Source organism: Hypanus sabinus, chromosome 21, assembly GCF_030144855.1.
Source record: "Hypanus sabinus isolate sHypSab1 chromosome 21, sHypSab1.hap1, whole genome shotgun sequence".
Classification (NCBI taxonomy): Eukaryota; Metazoa; Chordata; class Chondrichthyes; order Myliobatiformes; family Dasyatidae; genus Hypanus; species Hypanus sabinus.
This window is the reverse complement of record NC_082726.1, coordinates 14605126-14623600: the sequence shown is the minus strand read 5'-3', so window position 1 is coordinate 14623600 and position 18475 is coordinate 14605126. Positions and strand designations below refer to the sequence as shown.

At 44.5% G+C, this 18475-nt stretch overlaps 1 protein-coding gene across 6 annotated transcripts in view; it reads left to right on the top strand.

Moving 5' to 3' along the window:
- The window catches only part of dapk2b (death-associated protein kinase 2b), a 205671-nt gene that overhangs the window by 74344 nt on the left and 112852 nt on the right, over window positions 1-18475 (top strand). For all 6 annotated transcript variants that reach the window (XR_009507185.1, XR_009507186.1, XR_009507188.1 and 3 more), the window contains exon 3: window positions 7189-7410. Coding sequence is in view for 2 of the 6 variants with exons in the window: in XM_059946014.1 (XP_059801997.1) it covers window positions 7189-7410 (222 nt within the window). In the remaining 4 variants the exon portion in view is untranslated. The remainder of the gene's footprint in view (window positions 1-7188; window positions 7411-18475) is intronic.

The window sequence follows — 18475 nt, the reverse complement described above, 5'->3', positions numbered from 1 at the left end:
GCCGCACATTCTCACCCAATGAATTAATGAATAACCATTCTCCACACACTTTCTCCATCCCAAGTCACTGTCACACGACCTGGTCCTTGCCATTGTCTGGAGGTTGAACACCCTGTGACTTCTGTCAGGGGCTTGGATGCCCTGTAGACGCTCTTTCTAACTGTACCAGAGACCAAAGTTCCTGCAGCCTCTGTTGGCGCCATTCTCTAGGGACTGACACCCCTGTGGTAGTAGGTAAATTCCTGCACTGGCAGCCTACTATTGGACCTTTGCTCGAGAGTTCAAGTTCAAAGTAAATTTATTATTGAAGTGCATGTATGTCACCATATACTACCCTGGGATTCATTTTCTTGTGGGCACTCACTGTAAATACAAAGAAACATAATAGAATCAATCAACAAAGACAGGCAAACAACCAATATGCAAAAGACAACAAGTTGTGCAAATACCAAAAAGAAAATCAAACCAAAATAGTAATAATAAATAAAGAAATGATAGATATTGAGATCATGAGCTGTAGAGTCCTTGAAAGTAAGTCCATAGGCTATAGAGTCATTTCAGCTTTGGGGTGCATGAAGTTATCCACTCTGGTTCAAGAGCCTGATGGTTGAGGAGTAATAACTGTTCCTGAACCTGGTGGTCTGAGAGTAAGGCTCCTGTACCTCCTTCCTGATGGCAGCAGTGAGAGAAGAGCTTGGCTTGAACGGTGGAGGTCCTGGATGATGGATGCTGCTTTCCTGCGACAACGCTCCTTGTAGATGTGTTCAACAGAGTAGAGGGATTTGCCCACGATAGACTGAGCTATATCCACCCTCAAGCGTCTAAGAAAGTAGAGGTGCTCCGTGCCTTCTTTGTAATGGTATTTACATTCTGGGCCCAGGACAGATCCTCTGAGATGATAACACCAAGAAATTTAAAGTTGCTGACCCTCTCCACCTCTGATCTTCTGAGGACTGGCTCTGGGATCTCCAGTTTACTTCAGTCAATAACCAACTCCTTGGTCTTCCATGTTGAATGAAAGGTTGTGTTGTGGCATCATTCAACTAGATTTTCAATTTCGTTCCTTTCTGCTGATCTGTCACCGCCTTTGATTCAGCCAACAATAGTGGTATCATCAGCAAACTTAAGTACGGCATTAGAGCTGTATGTTGTCTCACACATTTATGAGGTGAATGGAGCAGAGAGCAAAGCACGTAGTCTTGTGGTGATTGTGCAAGAGACGTTCTTATTGATCTGAACTGATTAGGTTCTGTAAGAGAGGATTCAGTTACATAAGGAGGTATTGAGACCTTGCATCTGATAGTGTTGAATGCAGAGCTGTAATCAATGAAGAGCATTCTGATGTATGTAGATTTGCTCTCCAGATGTTCCAGGGCTAAGTGAAGAGTCAATGAAATGATACCTGCTATGGACCTGTGTGTCAGTAGGCAACTAGGAGCAGATCCAAGTCATTCCTCGGGCAGGAGTTGATATGTTTCATCACCAACCTCTCAAAGCACTTCATCACTCTGGATGTAAGTGCAACTGGACAACAGCCACTGAGGCAGGTGACCACGTCCTCTTTAGGCCCTGGTATAACTGAAGCCTGGATGAAGCAGGTGGGTGCTTCAGACTGCTAAAGCAAGAGGTTAAAGACATCAGTAAATACTCCAGCCAGCAGATTAGCTCAGGTTGCCAGTACTCGGCCAGGTACCTCATCTGGGCCAGAGGTTCACCCTCCTGAAGGATGTTCTCACGCCGTCCTCAGACTGAAATCACAGGGTGGTCAGGGGTTGTGGGAGTTTATGAAGGCGCCTCCATGTTCTATTGGTCAAAGGCAGCCAGGAAATTTAAATATAGGTCATTACTTAAGGTTCGTTTATCTTTATTATCTTTATTTCTCTGGGTAGCTATGAAACCAAGAAAGAAAAGAAACCAAATCTCACCTCCTCGCAAAGAAAAACAAACAAAAATATGGAAGAGGTACCTCAACCCCCAAATCCCTCTTCTCACACAAAAAAATGAGCAGAACAGATCAGGCACATTGACCCCCCCCCCACCCCCCATGTCCCTCTTCCCTCATAAAAATACAAACAAAACAGATCAGGCACATCAACTCCCAAATCCCCCTCCCCACACAAAAAAACGAGAAGAGTACAGGGATGAAAATCCAGAATTTAGAAGTAATGCATTAAAGGAAACATGCAAGATCATTGTAAAACTCCATGTGATCTATGAATATCCTTCAGGGAAGGAAATCTACTGTCGTTACTTTGTCTGGCTGATATCTGACTCCAAATCTGTATGGTTGACTCTTGGTTTTTAGTGCAGGAACAATCACTTTGAGCAATAAAAGGCCCTACTGGAGAGTAAATTTAAAAAAATAAAGTCTCACTGCCTCCCTTGTCAGGCTTTAAATTTCTCATGTCCCCACCCCTTCTGGTCCTTAAACCTTGACCTGCCCTCAGTTCCTCCACCCCTTTCCTGGACAGTGAATCCCACGTAATCTCCATTCCCTGGTTGGGTTTGTGCTGTTTCTCAGCTGCACTCATGGGCACGGAGGCTGTCACTGTGCCCAGTGAACACTTGCTTCTGGAGGTTTGCAGGGAACCAGTCGCGACAGGGCATTTCTGTGGTTGGTGCATGTAAAGGACTTGGGGTGGGGGGGGGGCGGCGGCTGCTGGACAAGACCATGAGGAAGAAAGGAATGAAGTGAGAAGATGAGAGATGATTTGTGTGCCTATTGAGACAAGAGCTGGGCCCTTTGCTCTATGCATTTCTACCCTTTGAGAATGGGAGGTGACTGCATTCTCAGCTGTGATTGCAGTGTTTATCAGCCACCACGCAACAGAAGGTGATGTCAGAGAAGACGAATGAAACCTGGATGAAACACACAAAGTGCTGGAGAAGCTCAGCAGGTCAGGCAGATTGTAGGGAAACAGAAAATGTTTCAGGTGATGGGTCTCACTGTCCACTTATCCTCGCAGTCGCTGCCTGATCTGCTGAGGTCCTCCAGCAGTTTGTGTGTTGCTGCAGACTCCAGCATCTACTGTTTCTCGTACCTCCGTGAAACCTGGCTGAGCCATGCTGTTATTCTGTTTGGGCAGATTTGGAGAGAAGGGATGGTGCTGGTCAGAACGTATACACCATTGGATGGGGGCAGATCTACTTTCTTGCAGTATGCTTTCTCCTGAATCAACTTCCAGGATCCCAGTAACCCATGGAATCTCAAATATTATATTCTGATACTTAGCAAAGATATTAAATGTGGAGACTTATTACTGATTCAAAAGAAAATGGCTGTAGACAAGTGTGTCCCCACAAAATTGCCCAGAGTCTTCTCCAACCAAAAGCCCTGGATGAACCAAGAGATCCAGGTATGATCTCCAGAAAGCCACCTCACAAGCAAGGTGTGAATTTCAGACTGAACGAAGGACACTCGACATTTGTGGCAGGACTCGAGTACCATCACCTCTTATAAAGAAAAATCAATCGGCATGGACGACAGCTTTGCTTCCAGATGACCTTCTCTGCTCGCTTTGACCATCACAAACTCCCACAGTCCCCGATGATCCTGTGGTTTCGGTCTCTGAGGCCAACGTGCGAGCAGCCTTCAGGAGGGTGAACCCACAGAGAACATCCGGCCCCAATGAGATACCTGGCCAAGTACTAGCAAACTGTGCTAATCACCTGGCTGGAGTGTTCACTGAGATCTTTAATCTCTCACTTCAGTAGTCTGAGGTACCAATTGCTTCAAGCAGGGTTCACTTACACCAGTGCCTAAGAAAAATGTGGTAACCTGCCTCAGTGACTATTGCCCAGTTACCCTTACATCCACAGTGATGAAGTGCTTTGAGAAGATGGTGATGAAACATACCAACTCCTGCCCGAGAAGCAGCTTGGATCCATTCCTCCACAATCTTTGTCGGCACAGGTTCACCACAAGGCTAGGTGCTTAGCCCCCTACTCTTACGCTTGTGACTGTGAGGCTAAGCACAGCTCCAATGTCATACCTGAGTTTGCTGATGACACCACAAAGGTGAAAAATCAGCATATAGGAGGGAGAATGAAAATTTGGCCAAGTGGTTTAATAACAACAACCTCTTTCTCAATGTCAGCAAGACCAAGGAGCTGATTATTGAGCAGGAGGAGAAAACCAGAGGTCCTCATCGGAGGATCAGAGGTGGAGAGGGTCAGCAACTTTAAATTCCTTGGTGTTACCATTTTGGAGGACCTGCCCTCAGCCCAGCACGTAAGCAGAATTACAAAGAAAGCATGAAAGTGCCTCTACATCCTTAGGAGTTTGTGAAGATACAGCAAGATATTTAAAACGTTGACAAACTTATTTAGCTGTGTAGTGGAGAGTATATTTGACTGGCTGTATCACAGCCTGGTATGGAAACACCAATGACCTTGAATGGAAAATCCTACAAAAAGTAGTGGATACAGCCCAGTGCTTCATGGGTAAAGCCCTCCCCACCATTGATCTCAGCTACACGGAGTGTTGTCACAGGAAGGCAGCATCCATCATCAGGGACCCCCACCACCTAGATCATGCTCTCTTCTCGCTGCTGCCATCAGGAAGAAGGTACAGGAGCCTCAGGACTCACACCACCAGGTTCAAGAACAGTTGTTACCCCTCACCCATCAGGCTCTTGAACCAGAGGGATAGCTTTACTCCACTTCACTTGCCCCATCATTGAACTATTCCCACAACCTATGGACTCACTTTCAAGGGCTGTTCATGTCATGCTGTCAATACTTATTGATTATTTATTATTATTATTTCTTTCTTTCTGTATTTGCACGTTGTTGCCTTTTGCACGCTGGTTGAATGTCCAAGCTGGTGCAATCTTTCATTGATTCTGTTATGGTTATTATTCTATTATGGATTTATTGAGTATGCCTACAAGAAAATGAATCTCATTTATGGTGACATAAATGTACTTTGATAATAAATTTACTTTGAACTTTGATTCAGGATTTTGACCTGAAACATTGATAATTCCTCTGGTCCTACCCTCTCAGATCCTCCAACAGACTGAATGCTGCTATTAAGCGTTTTATTTTTTGAACACCCAGTCAGTGTAATGTGCAATGTTATACAAAGCCGACACTCAAGGCTGGAGTAACTCAGCAGTGCCCTGCACTATGGAAAAGAGTCCACGTTTCAGGCCGAGACTCTTCTTTCAAGATGCAATCATCAGGATTCATCTCAGCCCGAAATGTCGACTGTTCACCCTTTTCAACACTTGCCTGGCCTGCTGAGTTCCTCCAGCATTTTGTGTGTGTTGATTTGGATATCCAGCATCTACAGATTTCCTCATGTTTGCAATTTGCTTCCTAGTTCAGCATTTCTTTACATTCTGTGTGTATTACAGCAGGAAGCTGGTCAGGAGAAATATTAGTAATGTCATTGTGATATTTTTGTTACTATAAGTGGGAATAAATCCTTCATTTGTTCACAGTGAAACTGGTTTTAATGGTCTGAGGAGTAGCTTCTGCAATCTTGCGCTTGTATTATCCTTCAGTCAAGTAGGTGAGATGCAAAAATCAGAGAAACAGGAGTATTAGAGTCACAGCAGGTTGTAAAGCAAAAGCTTTAAAACACATCTGGGCCCCACCCTCTTCAGCATTTGACAGATGTGAGGTGAGACTGGGTGACCAACCATTTGCTGGAAATGGGCTGGTCATTCATGTCATAATAAGATCGCCCATCTTCATTTCAGCCAATCACAGGTTCAATCAACCTGTGCCGACAAAATCTCAGGGAAGCCAGCCGAAGATTGGAGATGGGAAGGTGTAAATTCACAAAACCACCTCATATCTGCTTGTGGACCAGGATTGTCACTGTGGTGACATCACCTGCGATGATGTGCCAGTACCTGATTGGAGAGCACTGAGCATGCGCAGGGTTTGCTGCAATGTTTCAGCATGTGGCGGGGTTAAGATGTGTTTGTTTATTTCTGTAAATAAAAGTTCTCTCATTCTTCCAGAATATGGTACTTAATTGTTAACCAACGGTTCGTTTAAATAGAAGTAACCTAACAGTCACCTTCAGGCTCCACTGGCTGTGTACTTGCACCTGATACATGGTCGCTTTCTGCACATCCAGTGATTTATGAAATTTGCTGAACCCCAGCCTTCAGCAGCTCCTGACACGATGCTGGGGTGCCACCTCTATTTGTGCCTATTCCTTAGGGTCAGCAAAGCACAGGTGTCCAGTTATGCTGCTAGCTTTGATAGACGACATCATTTTGAGGTAACCTTCTTTTCCAGAAGGCCTATTTTCTGAATTTAGACGGTGTATAACCAGGAATCCACCAAAAAAATAAGCGAGTCATTTCTGGAGTAAAATTCTTCAGTCCTTTCCAATATCACTTTAGGTAAATCCACTGCTGATAGCCTCACGGCTGAAAGTAGGATCAGTAACCTAAACTTGTTATCGAAGTTCAGTTCCTAAGGCCCATCACTCATTTACCAAGGACATTCTTGCATTTGGTGGATCTTCAGGTGTTACCTCGTTGATGCGTGTTGTCCTGGTCCAAAATGGCCGCGTGGCTGCATGCTGAAGTGTGGGAGATGGGGGCCAGAATAGGCTTCACCCATCACAAGGCTGACAGAATTTGACAGCCAGCAAAGGACTTTGATTCTGAACACTGCTGACTTCCGATAACATTTTGAGAAAGCTTTGTACCCTATTGCTGTCACCAGAGTGGCAGTAAACCATTCTGTTGAGCAAATTGCTACAGAACTCTGAAAGAGGGTGGCAGTTCATAGAGTTCAGTCCTGTCTGTGCGGAGTCTGCATGTTCTCCATGTGCCTGTCTGGCTTTCTACTGGATCTCTGGTTTCCTCCATTTCAAAGGCGTGTGGGTTGATTGGACACAGAAAACTATCCCTAGTGTGTAGGTGAGAGGTGGAATGTGGGGATGATTAGTAATGGGATCAATGTAGGTAATAATATAAAACGGGGAGTTGTGTATTACACCTAGAACAGGCATTACTGACAATACAGCCCTCTTTCAGGCTTGCCATGAAGAATTAAAGTGGACTTTTTGTTTAAGTTTCAGAGTGGGACTTAAACCACAGCCCAGACTAATACCACCGTACTGTGTATATATAATTAGTAACTAATTTCTCATCTGTAATTTTAAAACGGATGTTATTTGTAAGTAATTGTGTCTTCTTTATACTTCTGACAATGCAGTGGCCAGTTTGCTATTGTGAAGAAGTGCAGCAAGAGAAACGACGGGCTTGAATACGCAGCAAAGTTTATCAAGAAACGGCAGGTCCGAGCCAGTCGGAGAGGAGTGAGACGTGAGGAAATCGAGCGGGAGGTGAACATCCTGCAGCAGATCCAGCACCCGAATATCATCACTTTACATGATGTCTATGAGAACAAAACAGATGTTGTCCTCATTCTGGAATTGTGAGTAAGAGGATTTCTTTTCCTGCTAATGGGATAACGAAAATCAAAGCAGGAGGATTAGGATTAATTATCCTGAATATTGTGTTGAAATGACTCCCTAAATATTGAGAATTATTTCAGCTACTGCTAATTAACTAGTACTTCTCAAGTGTAAGACTGTATGTCTCTAATTGTTCACATTTTTATGCTTTAATTATTCTTCCTCATCTGTTTATTGCTTGCATCTTTCCTATTTCTCTTTCTGTCTCTTTCTTTCCAAAACTATCTATCTGGCATCGAGTTAAGAAGTGGAATACGTTATAATGCCAATTCAATAATGAACATTTACATGGGATCATTCAAAATAATTTAAAAATTAATCACATTTCATTATAAATATATAATAGAAGCATTTTCTGCTTTAATTTGTAAATTTAGACTCCAAATTGTAAATTGGTGCAGTTTCCTGCCTCTCTCTGCTGCTCTCCTCTCCTCTCATTGAAGATTCCCCATTAACACCCCACTTCTTTATCCAAGCTGTCAGCCGTGTCACCCAGCCTCTGCCTTTATGGGTCAGTGACCCCGTGGTTCAATTACAATTACATTAAGTAATTGTGATTTATTGTTCAAATGTCTTGGCCACACTACAAGCTTTTGCTATCCTGCATGGCATTTCTCGCAAACCTCCTCACCACTGGTCCCAACTTGATATTCGTACAATGGGAAAATACAAATGAAGGTAAGAAGCAGAAAGTGAAACATTTCAATCAACAATATCAACGCTTCCAATTGATGGTTATCTGAGGCACTAACCTAGGGAGGCAGTGCTAAGAAAAAAGATTTAAGATCAGTGGTGAGAGATCTAAGAGGGTCACCAGGAGCAGGTTCTTCACAAAGAGTGTGTTTTTTCAGCCAAGATGATGGCTGAAAACTCTTGTGGCAGATAAAGTGGATGACACTTGATCTCGAGGTGTTCCAGGTTGAGTGAGCAGAAATGGGGACAGAAATGCCAAGTTTGTGCTCCACGATAAATTAATCATTAAGCACACTCCACCTCGTTTGCCTTTAAAAGACTGGGCTGTCCTCTGAGGAGAGTGGTGAAGCACAGACTCGCATCAGTGGATGGGAGCCACGTTTCCGTGAAGCACAGTACACAGCAATCTCTGATGTTCCCCGGTACAGCAATCTTCCTCCAGGGTCTTCAGTTTTATTTTCCAGAGACTGTACATTCACTAGGTGGAAGTCTAAGGCCTTTGAGGTCTTACCATCTTCACAGTCTTGGGATATCTTACCTATGTAACTATTTCATAGCAATGGAGTGGCGTTAAGTGCAATCGCCACTATTGTATAGCTGCAAATTTGTCACAGAAACCCGTCCTTTAGCCCACCATATGCAAACCTACTGTTGAACCCATCTGCCATATATCAGCTCCATTTATCTGCATTAGCTGCATAGCTTTGTTTCCTTGGGGGCTGCTTGTTGGCAGCAGGATTTCCTGAGAGCTGTGAGTCTTGGAGCCATTGATTGGGATATACATTTGGGGCTGGATATGGAGTTTGCCGTGTGAACATCAAATCTTAACAATGGAGCTAGCTTGAGGGTTCAGATTCCGGGAGCATGAAATACAAATGCTAAATGCTAGAAAGACTCAACAGCATCCATGGAGAAAGAAACACAAATAACATTTCATTCCTAGACCTCACATCAGAATGGTCTAAACAGAAACATTTGGTTCTAGAACAGAAACGTTGCCTCATTTTCTGTCCTGCTGTAGGGACAATGTTTTTAAGCTGAATGAGTGCAGAAAGGCTTTATAAGGATGTTGCCAGGTAACATATTCCTCTAAACACAGTAACTGACAAACAACATCTAGTTTGCTCGTGTCCTTGTACCTGCTACTGGCAGCTAGTTCCTAACATACATCTCCCTTTAAGTGAAGAATTTGCCCCTTATGCCCCTTTTAGATCTTTAACCACTCACCCTAAACCTAAGCCGCCTTGGTTTTAATTCCCATTCCCCTGGGGGGGGGGGGGTGGATAAAGGCTGTGTGGGTTCACCCTCTCTATACACCTCTGCAAGGTCACTCCTCAATTGCCTTTGTTGCAAGGAATAAAGCTCCAGCCTTTCCAAACTCTCGCTGTAACTCAGAACCTCCAGTCCGGACAGTGTCACTATAAACCTTTCCTGTACTCTTTCCAGTTTAATGACGTTGTGCCATAACCGGGCAACTGAAACAGAACACAGGAATAAAGAGTTTGGCCTCTTTCTCATAAGCAAATCCTTGATCAAATCAGCACCTAATACTTGATCCAAGAATATTTCAAGACCCCAGCATTCTGTTGTGTCTGTCGTCAGTCGTAATGGTTGATTGGTTCCTCAGGCATCCGATCAAACAGGGAACTTCATTTCATCTGTGCAAAGTATTACACCTGTTTTTTTTTTTTTGACAACTTCATCAAGCAGGATATAAACTGCACCGTATGGCACCAGGAAGTTAGCCTGTGTCACCTCGCTGTCCGAATGCACTTGCGGAAACGAGCTTTCCTCTGTGGACCACTGCTTTTGGTTCTTTGGCATTTCAGCCTGTAACTTCTGCAAGCTCTTTGGCCTTGAAGAACGTAACTGGTTTTACCATGTAGATTTACATTGACAAAAAATTAAGAGGAGGAGTGGGCTACCTGGCCCCACAAGCCATGGTTGATCTAGCCCAGGCTACATCTCCTCACATTAGTATTGAAGAAGTCACCTTCGTGTTTGAGAGGTTCTCTTCCCCCTCTATCTTGCCCCACTTGCCAGCCGGTTGCAATCCAACAACAGGGGTCCATTATCAACACTGGTGTCAAGGATTGGGCAACTGTTCCCCAGTGGACTTCTGCATGAATTCACTTGGCACATCAAAGGAATATTGTTATTGGGCTTTCAGCTCACTAGGCTGAGCATGGCAACATAGTGTTGCAAAGTTAATTTGTGAAACAACTTCTTTAGTTAATGGTAACATGTAAATAGTACCAATTATACATAATAACTAGTGTAGCATGCCCCACAGGATGACAGTTTATAATCTCCTGACAACGGGAGAAAATGCAGATTAAAACATGAGGAACATTACATAAGTAGTTAATAACCACAAAAGGTTTGAATCTGTGTAGTCTGGACAAATTAAATTGGAAAACGTAGCTTGGAGGATGAGTTCAAAGCAGTGAATGATCCAAAGTACTGGTGATTTTTATTGCCCAACGTGGGATCTAACAAGAAATTTTGTTCAGAAGTCTGCTAGTTACCTCACTGTCAGATTCAGATTCATTTATCACAGGAGCATTCAAGACGTACAATGCAAAGTGTCCTTTGCGTCAACGAACAGCCCAGCCTAAGAATTTGCTGGGGGCAGCTGGTAAATATCACCACACATTCCAATGCCAATGTGGCATGCCCATAACGTTCAGCAGAACAGCACAAGCAACAGCAAAACAAGCCTATTTCCCCCCCACACACCCACCCACCCACTCACATACACAGAATCCCACACACATTCCCACCCACTCACCTATCCACATACTCACATACACAGAATACCACATATTCCCACCCACTCACATACACAGAATCCCACACACATTCCCACCCACTCACCTATCCACATACTCACATACACAGATTCCCACACACATTCCCTCCCACCCACCCACCCACCTATCCACATACTCACACAGAATTCCACTCACATGCACAGAATCCCACATATTCCCACCCACTTACATACTGTGGTGAACTACATATACCTGTCTGGACACGCCCTCTGCTGACTGCTCCTGTGGCTCCTCCCACAGACCCCGGTATAAAGGCGATTGAGGCCTGAGCCCGGCCTCTCTGTCTCCAGGATGTATTTTGGTGGTCAACCACTGCTTGTTCCTTTTTCCAGTCAATAAAAGCCGATATCTTGCCTCTACGTCTCAGAGAGAGTTATTGATGGTGCATCACATACATAGACTCCAACTTCAAGATAGGCCACCTCCAGTCCTTGCCCCTGGACTGGCAGACATTGGGGCCTCTAACCTGCGACCTCTCTCAAGCTTTCTGATAGTCCCTTCTGGAGCAATCCTAGCTATATTGTTACCAACGGACTTCTGTTTACTGACACCTTCAGTCCTTGTCTGCAGACGTTAAGTTATGGACCTCCCAGTGCCAACAAAAAGACACAGTTTCTTTCAGGCCCTCTTTAAAAAAAATATATAAGCCCAAATAGCTGCCCTCCTGTTCCCTCCCAGTTCACCTCTGGTGGGAGGGAGGTGCCTTGTTGAGATTTTTCCCTCATCGTCATCTTAATGATTTCTCTGAATCGGAGGATTCGCAAATCCCACGTGCTGGATTCCAATAGGCGACAAAGTGCCTCTTAGAGCTGTTGCTTTGCCTGAAACCAGGTGCTTCCATCCATGCCTTTAGAGTCGTGTGGTTGAACTGTTTGGAGTCTGAGCCTACGGTGAAAAGTTCGGTTACACTAATCCCATTTATTTTCCCGTTCACCTTTCCCAACATCCCTTCAGAATCAACCCACACACTAGAGGCAATTTTCAGTGCAAGTTAACCTACCAACCAGCACGTTTTTGAGACGGGGGAGGAAAGCAGAGCACCATGTGACAGTGCAGTTACGGGAAGAACGTGCAAACTCCACACAGTCAGTGCCCTTGGTCAGGGTGGAATGCAGGTCCCCGGAGCTGTAAGTCGGTGGCTCCTGTGTCACACTGTTTCCAGGAAGCTGGTGTAACACACAGGCACTACAGAAGAAGGGTCTGGAGGGCTACAGGAATACACAGTGAGTCGCAGGTCTCCAGAGAGCAAATCGGCAGTAATGAAAACCTAGAACCACTGATTTCCTGGCAACCGGAGACAAATCTGCAGCTGAGACCAGCATTTCTTCAGCTGAGTTTAACCCCTTACACTTTTTAATTTCTGTAAGTGCCCTTACTGGCCCCCACTGCACATGCCCCTATATCTCGCAACCCTCTTCAAGGGTAACGACCCGGTCCAACTAGTCCATACATTTGCACATGCAGGAATGTAGATTTCAGCTCAGCAGGATTGGCTGTTTGCAACTATCATCAACATTAGACAAAAACATTTGAAAGAAACAAGCCTGAACTGTTGAGGCTCATTCATTCCCGTAGGTTAATGATACGGCTTAAAGAAATGATTGGGTTTTGGAAGTTAATCGATTGCACTTTTGCATTTTGAATAGCATCCTTGGCTAATTTCTATGATTAATGATAAGCAGGAGTACAAAGAAGGGATGAAGTAGCCACTATTTTGAAGTTGAGCAAAAGCAGGAACAGGTATGCAGGCGAAGCCTGACGAGAGAGGAATGCCAGGAGTTTACATGAGTCAGGCAAGGGGATGGATTGAACGTGACCGTGTTTAGCTGTGCTGTACATTCCAGGTTAATGTGGTCGTACTGTGGGGCTTGCTTGTGTTTAGCTTAAATGTACACAATTTCTTTAGTACATGGGAAATGGGTTGTCTCCCTGTAACAGAGGATGTATATTTAATAGTAACTTTTTCCAGGGTGGGAAGGGAATTAAACAGATTCCTGAAAAGGAAATAGTGTTGGGCTGTAGGAACAGGCAAGGATGAGAAATGTTGTTGGGCTGTACATTGAACATAGAAATCAAAAGCACATTATAGGCCATTCAGCCCACAATGTTGTGCCGACCATGTAACCTACTCTCGAAACTGCCTAGAATTTCCCTACCGCATAGCCCTCTATTTTTCTAAGCTCCATATACTTATCCAAGAGGCTCTTAAAAAACCTTATTATATCTGTTTCCACTACTGTGGCTGGCAGTGCATTCACTCACTCACCACTCTGTGTGAAAAACTTACCCCTGACATCCCTTTGGTACCTATTTCCAAGCACCTTAAACCTGTGCCCCCTCACGTTAGCCATTTCAGCCCTGGGAAAAAGCTTCTGACTATCCACAGGATCAATGCCTCTCATCATCTTATACACCTCTATCAGCTCAACTCTCATTATGAGAAAAGGCCTATTCTCATAAGGTACGCCCTCCAATCCAGGCAACATCCTTGTAAATCTCCTCTGCACTCTCTCTATAATATCCACATCCTTCCTGTAGTGAGGTGACCAGAACTGAGCACAGTACTCCAAGTGGGGTCTGACTGAGAGTGTGAGAGTGTGTGTGTGTATAAATTGTACAAGATAGTGAAGAGGAAAAAGAAGGCATTAGTGCAAAGAAAATCAGAACCAGATGCAAGTCGATGGTAAGACTAGAGGTGGTCTGCAGTGTTCCATTGCTGAGGTGGGGTTAGGGCTGTAGGGGAGTAGATGTTCCTCAACCTGGTGGTGTGGGACCTTGGGTTTCTGCACCTCCTGACTGGCAGTTGCAGTGAGAGGAGGCCAAGGTGAGGTGTTGGCATTCCTTGATGATAGAAGCTATCTCCTGGAGGTAGAGGCTTTCAGTGATGTGGGAGGGCTGTGTCTACTCCCCTCTGTGGCCTCTTGTGTTCCTGTGTGATGGAGCTGCCAAATCAGTCAAGATACTTTCAACAGAGCAGCTGTATGAGTCTGTTAGAGTATTTGTCCACATGCCAATCTCTTAAGTTTCTAAGGAAGTCGAGGCACTGGTTCACCTTTGTGATTTAGATGAGGGCTGAGTGGTTGCTGTTTCAAAGAGGCTGCTCAGCTGTGATGGTTGAAGTCTTTTTCTTTGCTGCAGGATTCTGTCACTAGACACTGAATGAGAACAAAGAGTGGCAGTAACTTAGGGATAATTTGTGCCAAACAGGTTTTGTTGCTGTTTTCCCCACTTCCTATTTTAGGAAATTACACTGTTAACCCCCCCCCCCCCATCATGGTTCGGCCTGGACAGTCACATTGGACTTCGCGTGAGAGACACCATCAGCCGGACTTACTGACAGAAGCTGGCTGGATAGATTGCAACCTCCAACCGACGTGAGCTCGCAGTTAAACAGGGAGCGCATCTTAAAGCCGCGTCTGAATTAAAAAGCACCCGTTGTAGCATGTATGTCTATTGCCCTGAGCAGTGTCACATTAAATTCATTGTACAGAAACGACTGCAGTGCAGGAGCACTAGGTGCAGTGGTCCCTAGTCCTGACCATTGCTGTGGAGCAATGTCAGGCACAGTCACAGGACTTTGCTACCAAGTGGGTCCCGTCAGTCTCAGCTGATTAACCCCTTTTGCACTTTTCCCCCCGTCCCAGCTTCTCTCTCTTGCGCGTCAACTCACGGGGGGCGGGGGGGGGTGGAGAAAAACACAGCGATTTCTTAAAGTAAGGGCGTCTCAATTGAGTGATCCTTTAACACCCAATTTCATACCACTGCACAACACGACAAATAAATCCAATTCACTTGTTCCTTGTGTGAGTCACATAAAAATCAAACCGTGAGTCAAGCTTTATTGACACAGGAATGCCTTAGATTGATTTCTGAGGAGTTTTTTATAGCCCTGGGGTGCATAGCACTGTGAATACTGCCAGTGCTGCTGTAAGGAAGGCTTAGCCAACACTTCTTGGCAAGGAATCAATTGATAGCAGCAATTGGAAAGCGTGTCACTTTCACAATGGACATCAGGCAGATAGATTTCTGTGGAATATAACGCAGCCCATACGGTAAAAAGATATAGGAAAAGAGCAGGCAGGATATTACAGGGGTGTGGGTGTGTGTGTACACACAGAAGTGAGTAGGCAAGACACCACGGGTATGTGTACAGAACCCCGTGGGTCAGGTTGATCAGTGATTGGAAAGGTATGAAATTTCAACACCAGTAAAGGTGTTGTACTTTGTAAATAAACAACATTATTTACCAGCTTTTTGTTGCTAGCATGAATAACGTCAGTCTTCAATGATTGACAGTCGGCGATACTGCTGATGTAGGGAGATAATACCGACACAATAGACAGTAGGTGTAGGAGTAGTCCATTCGGCCCTTCTAGCCAGCACCACCATTCACTGTGATCATGGCTGATCATCCACAATCATTACCCCATTCCTCTCCCCATATCCCTTGACCCTGCTATTATAAGAGCTCTATCTAACTCTCTCTTGAAAGCATCCAGAGACTTGGCCTCCACTGCCTTCTGGGGCAGAGCATTCCACATATCCACCACTCTGGGTGAAAAAGTTTTTCCACATCACTGTTCTAAATGGCCTACCCCTTATTCTTAAACTGTGGCCTCTAGTTCTGGACTCACCCATCAGCGGGAACATGCTTCCTGCCTCCAGCATGTCCAAACCCTTAATAATCTTATGTTTCAATCAGATCCCCTCTCATCCTTCTAAATTCCAGTGTATACAAGCCCAGTCGCTCCAATCTTTCAACATATGACAGTCCCACCATTCCGGGAATTAACCTTGTGAACCAACGCTGCACTCCCTCAATAGCAAGAATGTCCTTCCTCAAATTTGGAGACCAAAACTGCACACAATACTCCAGGTGGGGTCTCACCAGGGCCCTGTACAGCTGCAGAAGTACCCCTTTATTCCTATACTCAGTTCCTCTTGTTATAAAGGCCAACATTCCATTAGCTTTCTTCACTGTCTGCTGTACCTGCATGCTTGCTTTCATTGACTGATCTACAAGAACACCTAGATCTTGTTGTACTTCCCCTTTTCCTAACTTGACACCATTCAGATAGTAATCTGCCTTCCTGTTCTTGCCGCCAAAGTGGATAACCTCACATTTATCCAGTTTAAACTGCATCTGCCATACATTTGCCCACTCACCCAACCTGTCCAAGTCACCCTGCATTCTCATAACATCCTCCTGACATTTCACACTGCCACCCAGCTTTGTGTCATCAGCAAATTTGCTAATGTTTCTTTTAATCCCTTCATCTAAATCATTAATGTATATTGTAAACAGCTGCGGTCCCAGTACCGAACCTTGCGGTACCCCACTGGTCACAGCCTGCCATTCCGAAAGGGACCCATTAATCGTTACTCTGTTTCCTGTCAGCCAGCCAATTTTCAATCCATGTCAGTACTCTGCCCCCAATACCACATGTCCTAATTTTGCCCACTCATCTCCTATGTGGGACTTTATCAAAAGCTTTCTGGAAATCCAGGTACACTACATCCACTGGCTCCCCCTTGTCCATTTTCATAGTTACATCCTCAAAAAACTCCAGAAGATTAATCAAGCATGATTTTCCCTTCATTAATCCACGCTGACTCGGACTGATCCTTCTACCTCTATCCAAATGTGTTGTAATTTCCTCTTTTATAATTGACTCCAGCATCTTTCCCACCACTGAGGTCAGACTAACCAGTCTATAATTCCCTGTTTTCTCTCTCCCTCCTTCCTTGAAAAGTGGGACAACATTAGCCACCCTCCAATCGGCAGGAACTGATCCTGAATCTATAGAACATTGGAAAATGATTACCAATGCATCCACGATTTCTAGAGCCACCTCCTTAAGTACTCTGGGATGCAGACCATCAGGTCCCAGGGACTTATCAGCCTTCAAATCCAAAAGTCTATCCAACATTGTTTCTTGCCTAATATAAATTTCCTTCAGTTCATCCTTTACCCTAGTTCCTTTGGCCACTATTACATCTGGGAGATAGTTTGTGTCTTCCCTAGTGAAGACAGATCCAAAGTACTTGTTCAACTCATCTGCCATTTCCTTGTTCCCCATAATAAATTCACCCATTTCTGACTTCAATGGCCCAATTTTGGTCTTAACCATTTTTTTGCTTTTCACATACCTAAAGAAGCTTTTACTATCCTCCTTTATATTCTTGGCTAGTTTACCTTCGTACTTCATTTTTTCTCTGTGTATTGCCTTTTTTGTTATCTTCTGTTGCTCTTTGAAAGCTTCCCAGTCCTCTGGCTTCCCACTCATCTTTGCTAAGTTATACTTCTCTTTTATTTTAATACTGTCCTTTACTTCCCTCGTCAGCCAAGGCCGCCCCTTACTCCCCTTAGGATCTTTCTTCCTCTGTGGAATGAACCGATCCTGCACCTTCTGCATTATTCCCAGAAATACCTGCCATTGTTGTTCCACTGTCTTCCCTGCTAGGGTATTGTTCCATTGAACTTTGGTCAGCTCCTCCCTCATTGCTCCATAGTTCCCTTTGTTCAACTGTAATACTGACACATCCGATTTTTCCCTTCTCCTTCTCAAATTGTAGGTTAAAACATATCATACTATGGTCACTACCTCCTAATGGTTCCTTTACCTCGAGGTCCCTGATCAAATCCGGTTCATTGCACAACACTAAATCTAGAATTGCCTTCTCCTTGGTAGGCTGCAGTACAAGCTGTTCTAAGAATCCATCTTGGAGGCACTCCACAAACTCCCTTTCTTGGGGTCCAGTACCATTCTGATTCTCCCAGTCTACCTGCATGTTGAAATCCCCCATGACAACTGTATCATTACCTTTGTGACATGCCAATTTTAACTCTTCATTCAACTTACACCCTACTTCCAGACTGCTGTTTGGGGGCCTGTGGATAACTCCCATTAGGGTCTTTCTACCCTTAGAATTTCTCAGTTCTATCCATACTGACTGTACATCCCCTGATTCTATGTCCCCCCTCGCAAGGGAATGAGTATCATTCCTCACCAACAGAGCCACCCCACCCCTTCTGCCAGTCAGTCTGTCCTTTCGATAAGATGTATACCTTGAATATTCATTTCCCAGGCCCTGTCCGCTTGAAGCCATGTCTCTGTTACTCCCACAACATCGTACTTGCCAATTTCCAACTGAGCCTCAAGCTCATCTACATCTCATCTAACTCATTGAATCACCACATGATAGTTATTTAATAAATAGTAGGAGGGAGTGGCTACGAAAAATCATGTTCTGTCAATAAAATGCTTAATGCTAACGCATTCCTAGATAAGGATATTATGCTGAGATAAATGCCTATATGCTGTACACAGCTGCTTTTGCATTTATACATTTTCTACACAAACAATGCAAACTGAATCAGATAAAAATGGTTAAGGAATCAAAGAAGGTGTTACCAGGAAAGGTCACAAATGCCTCCCCCCCCCCCCTCCGGGGGGCAAGGCCTTACGGGAAAGAAGTGGGGAAATGCAAGCTGGGG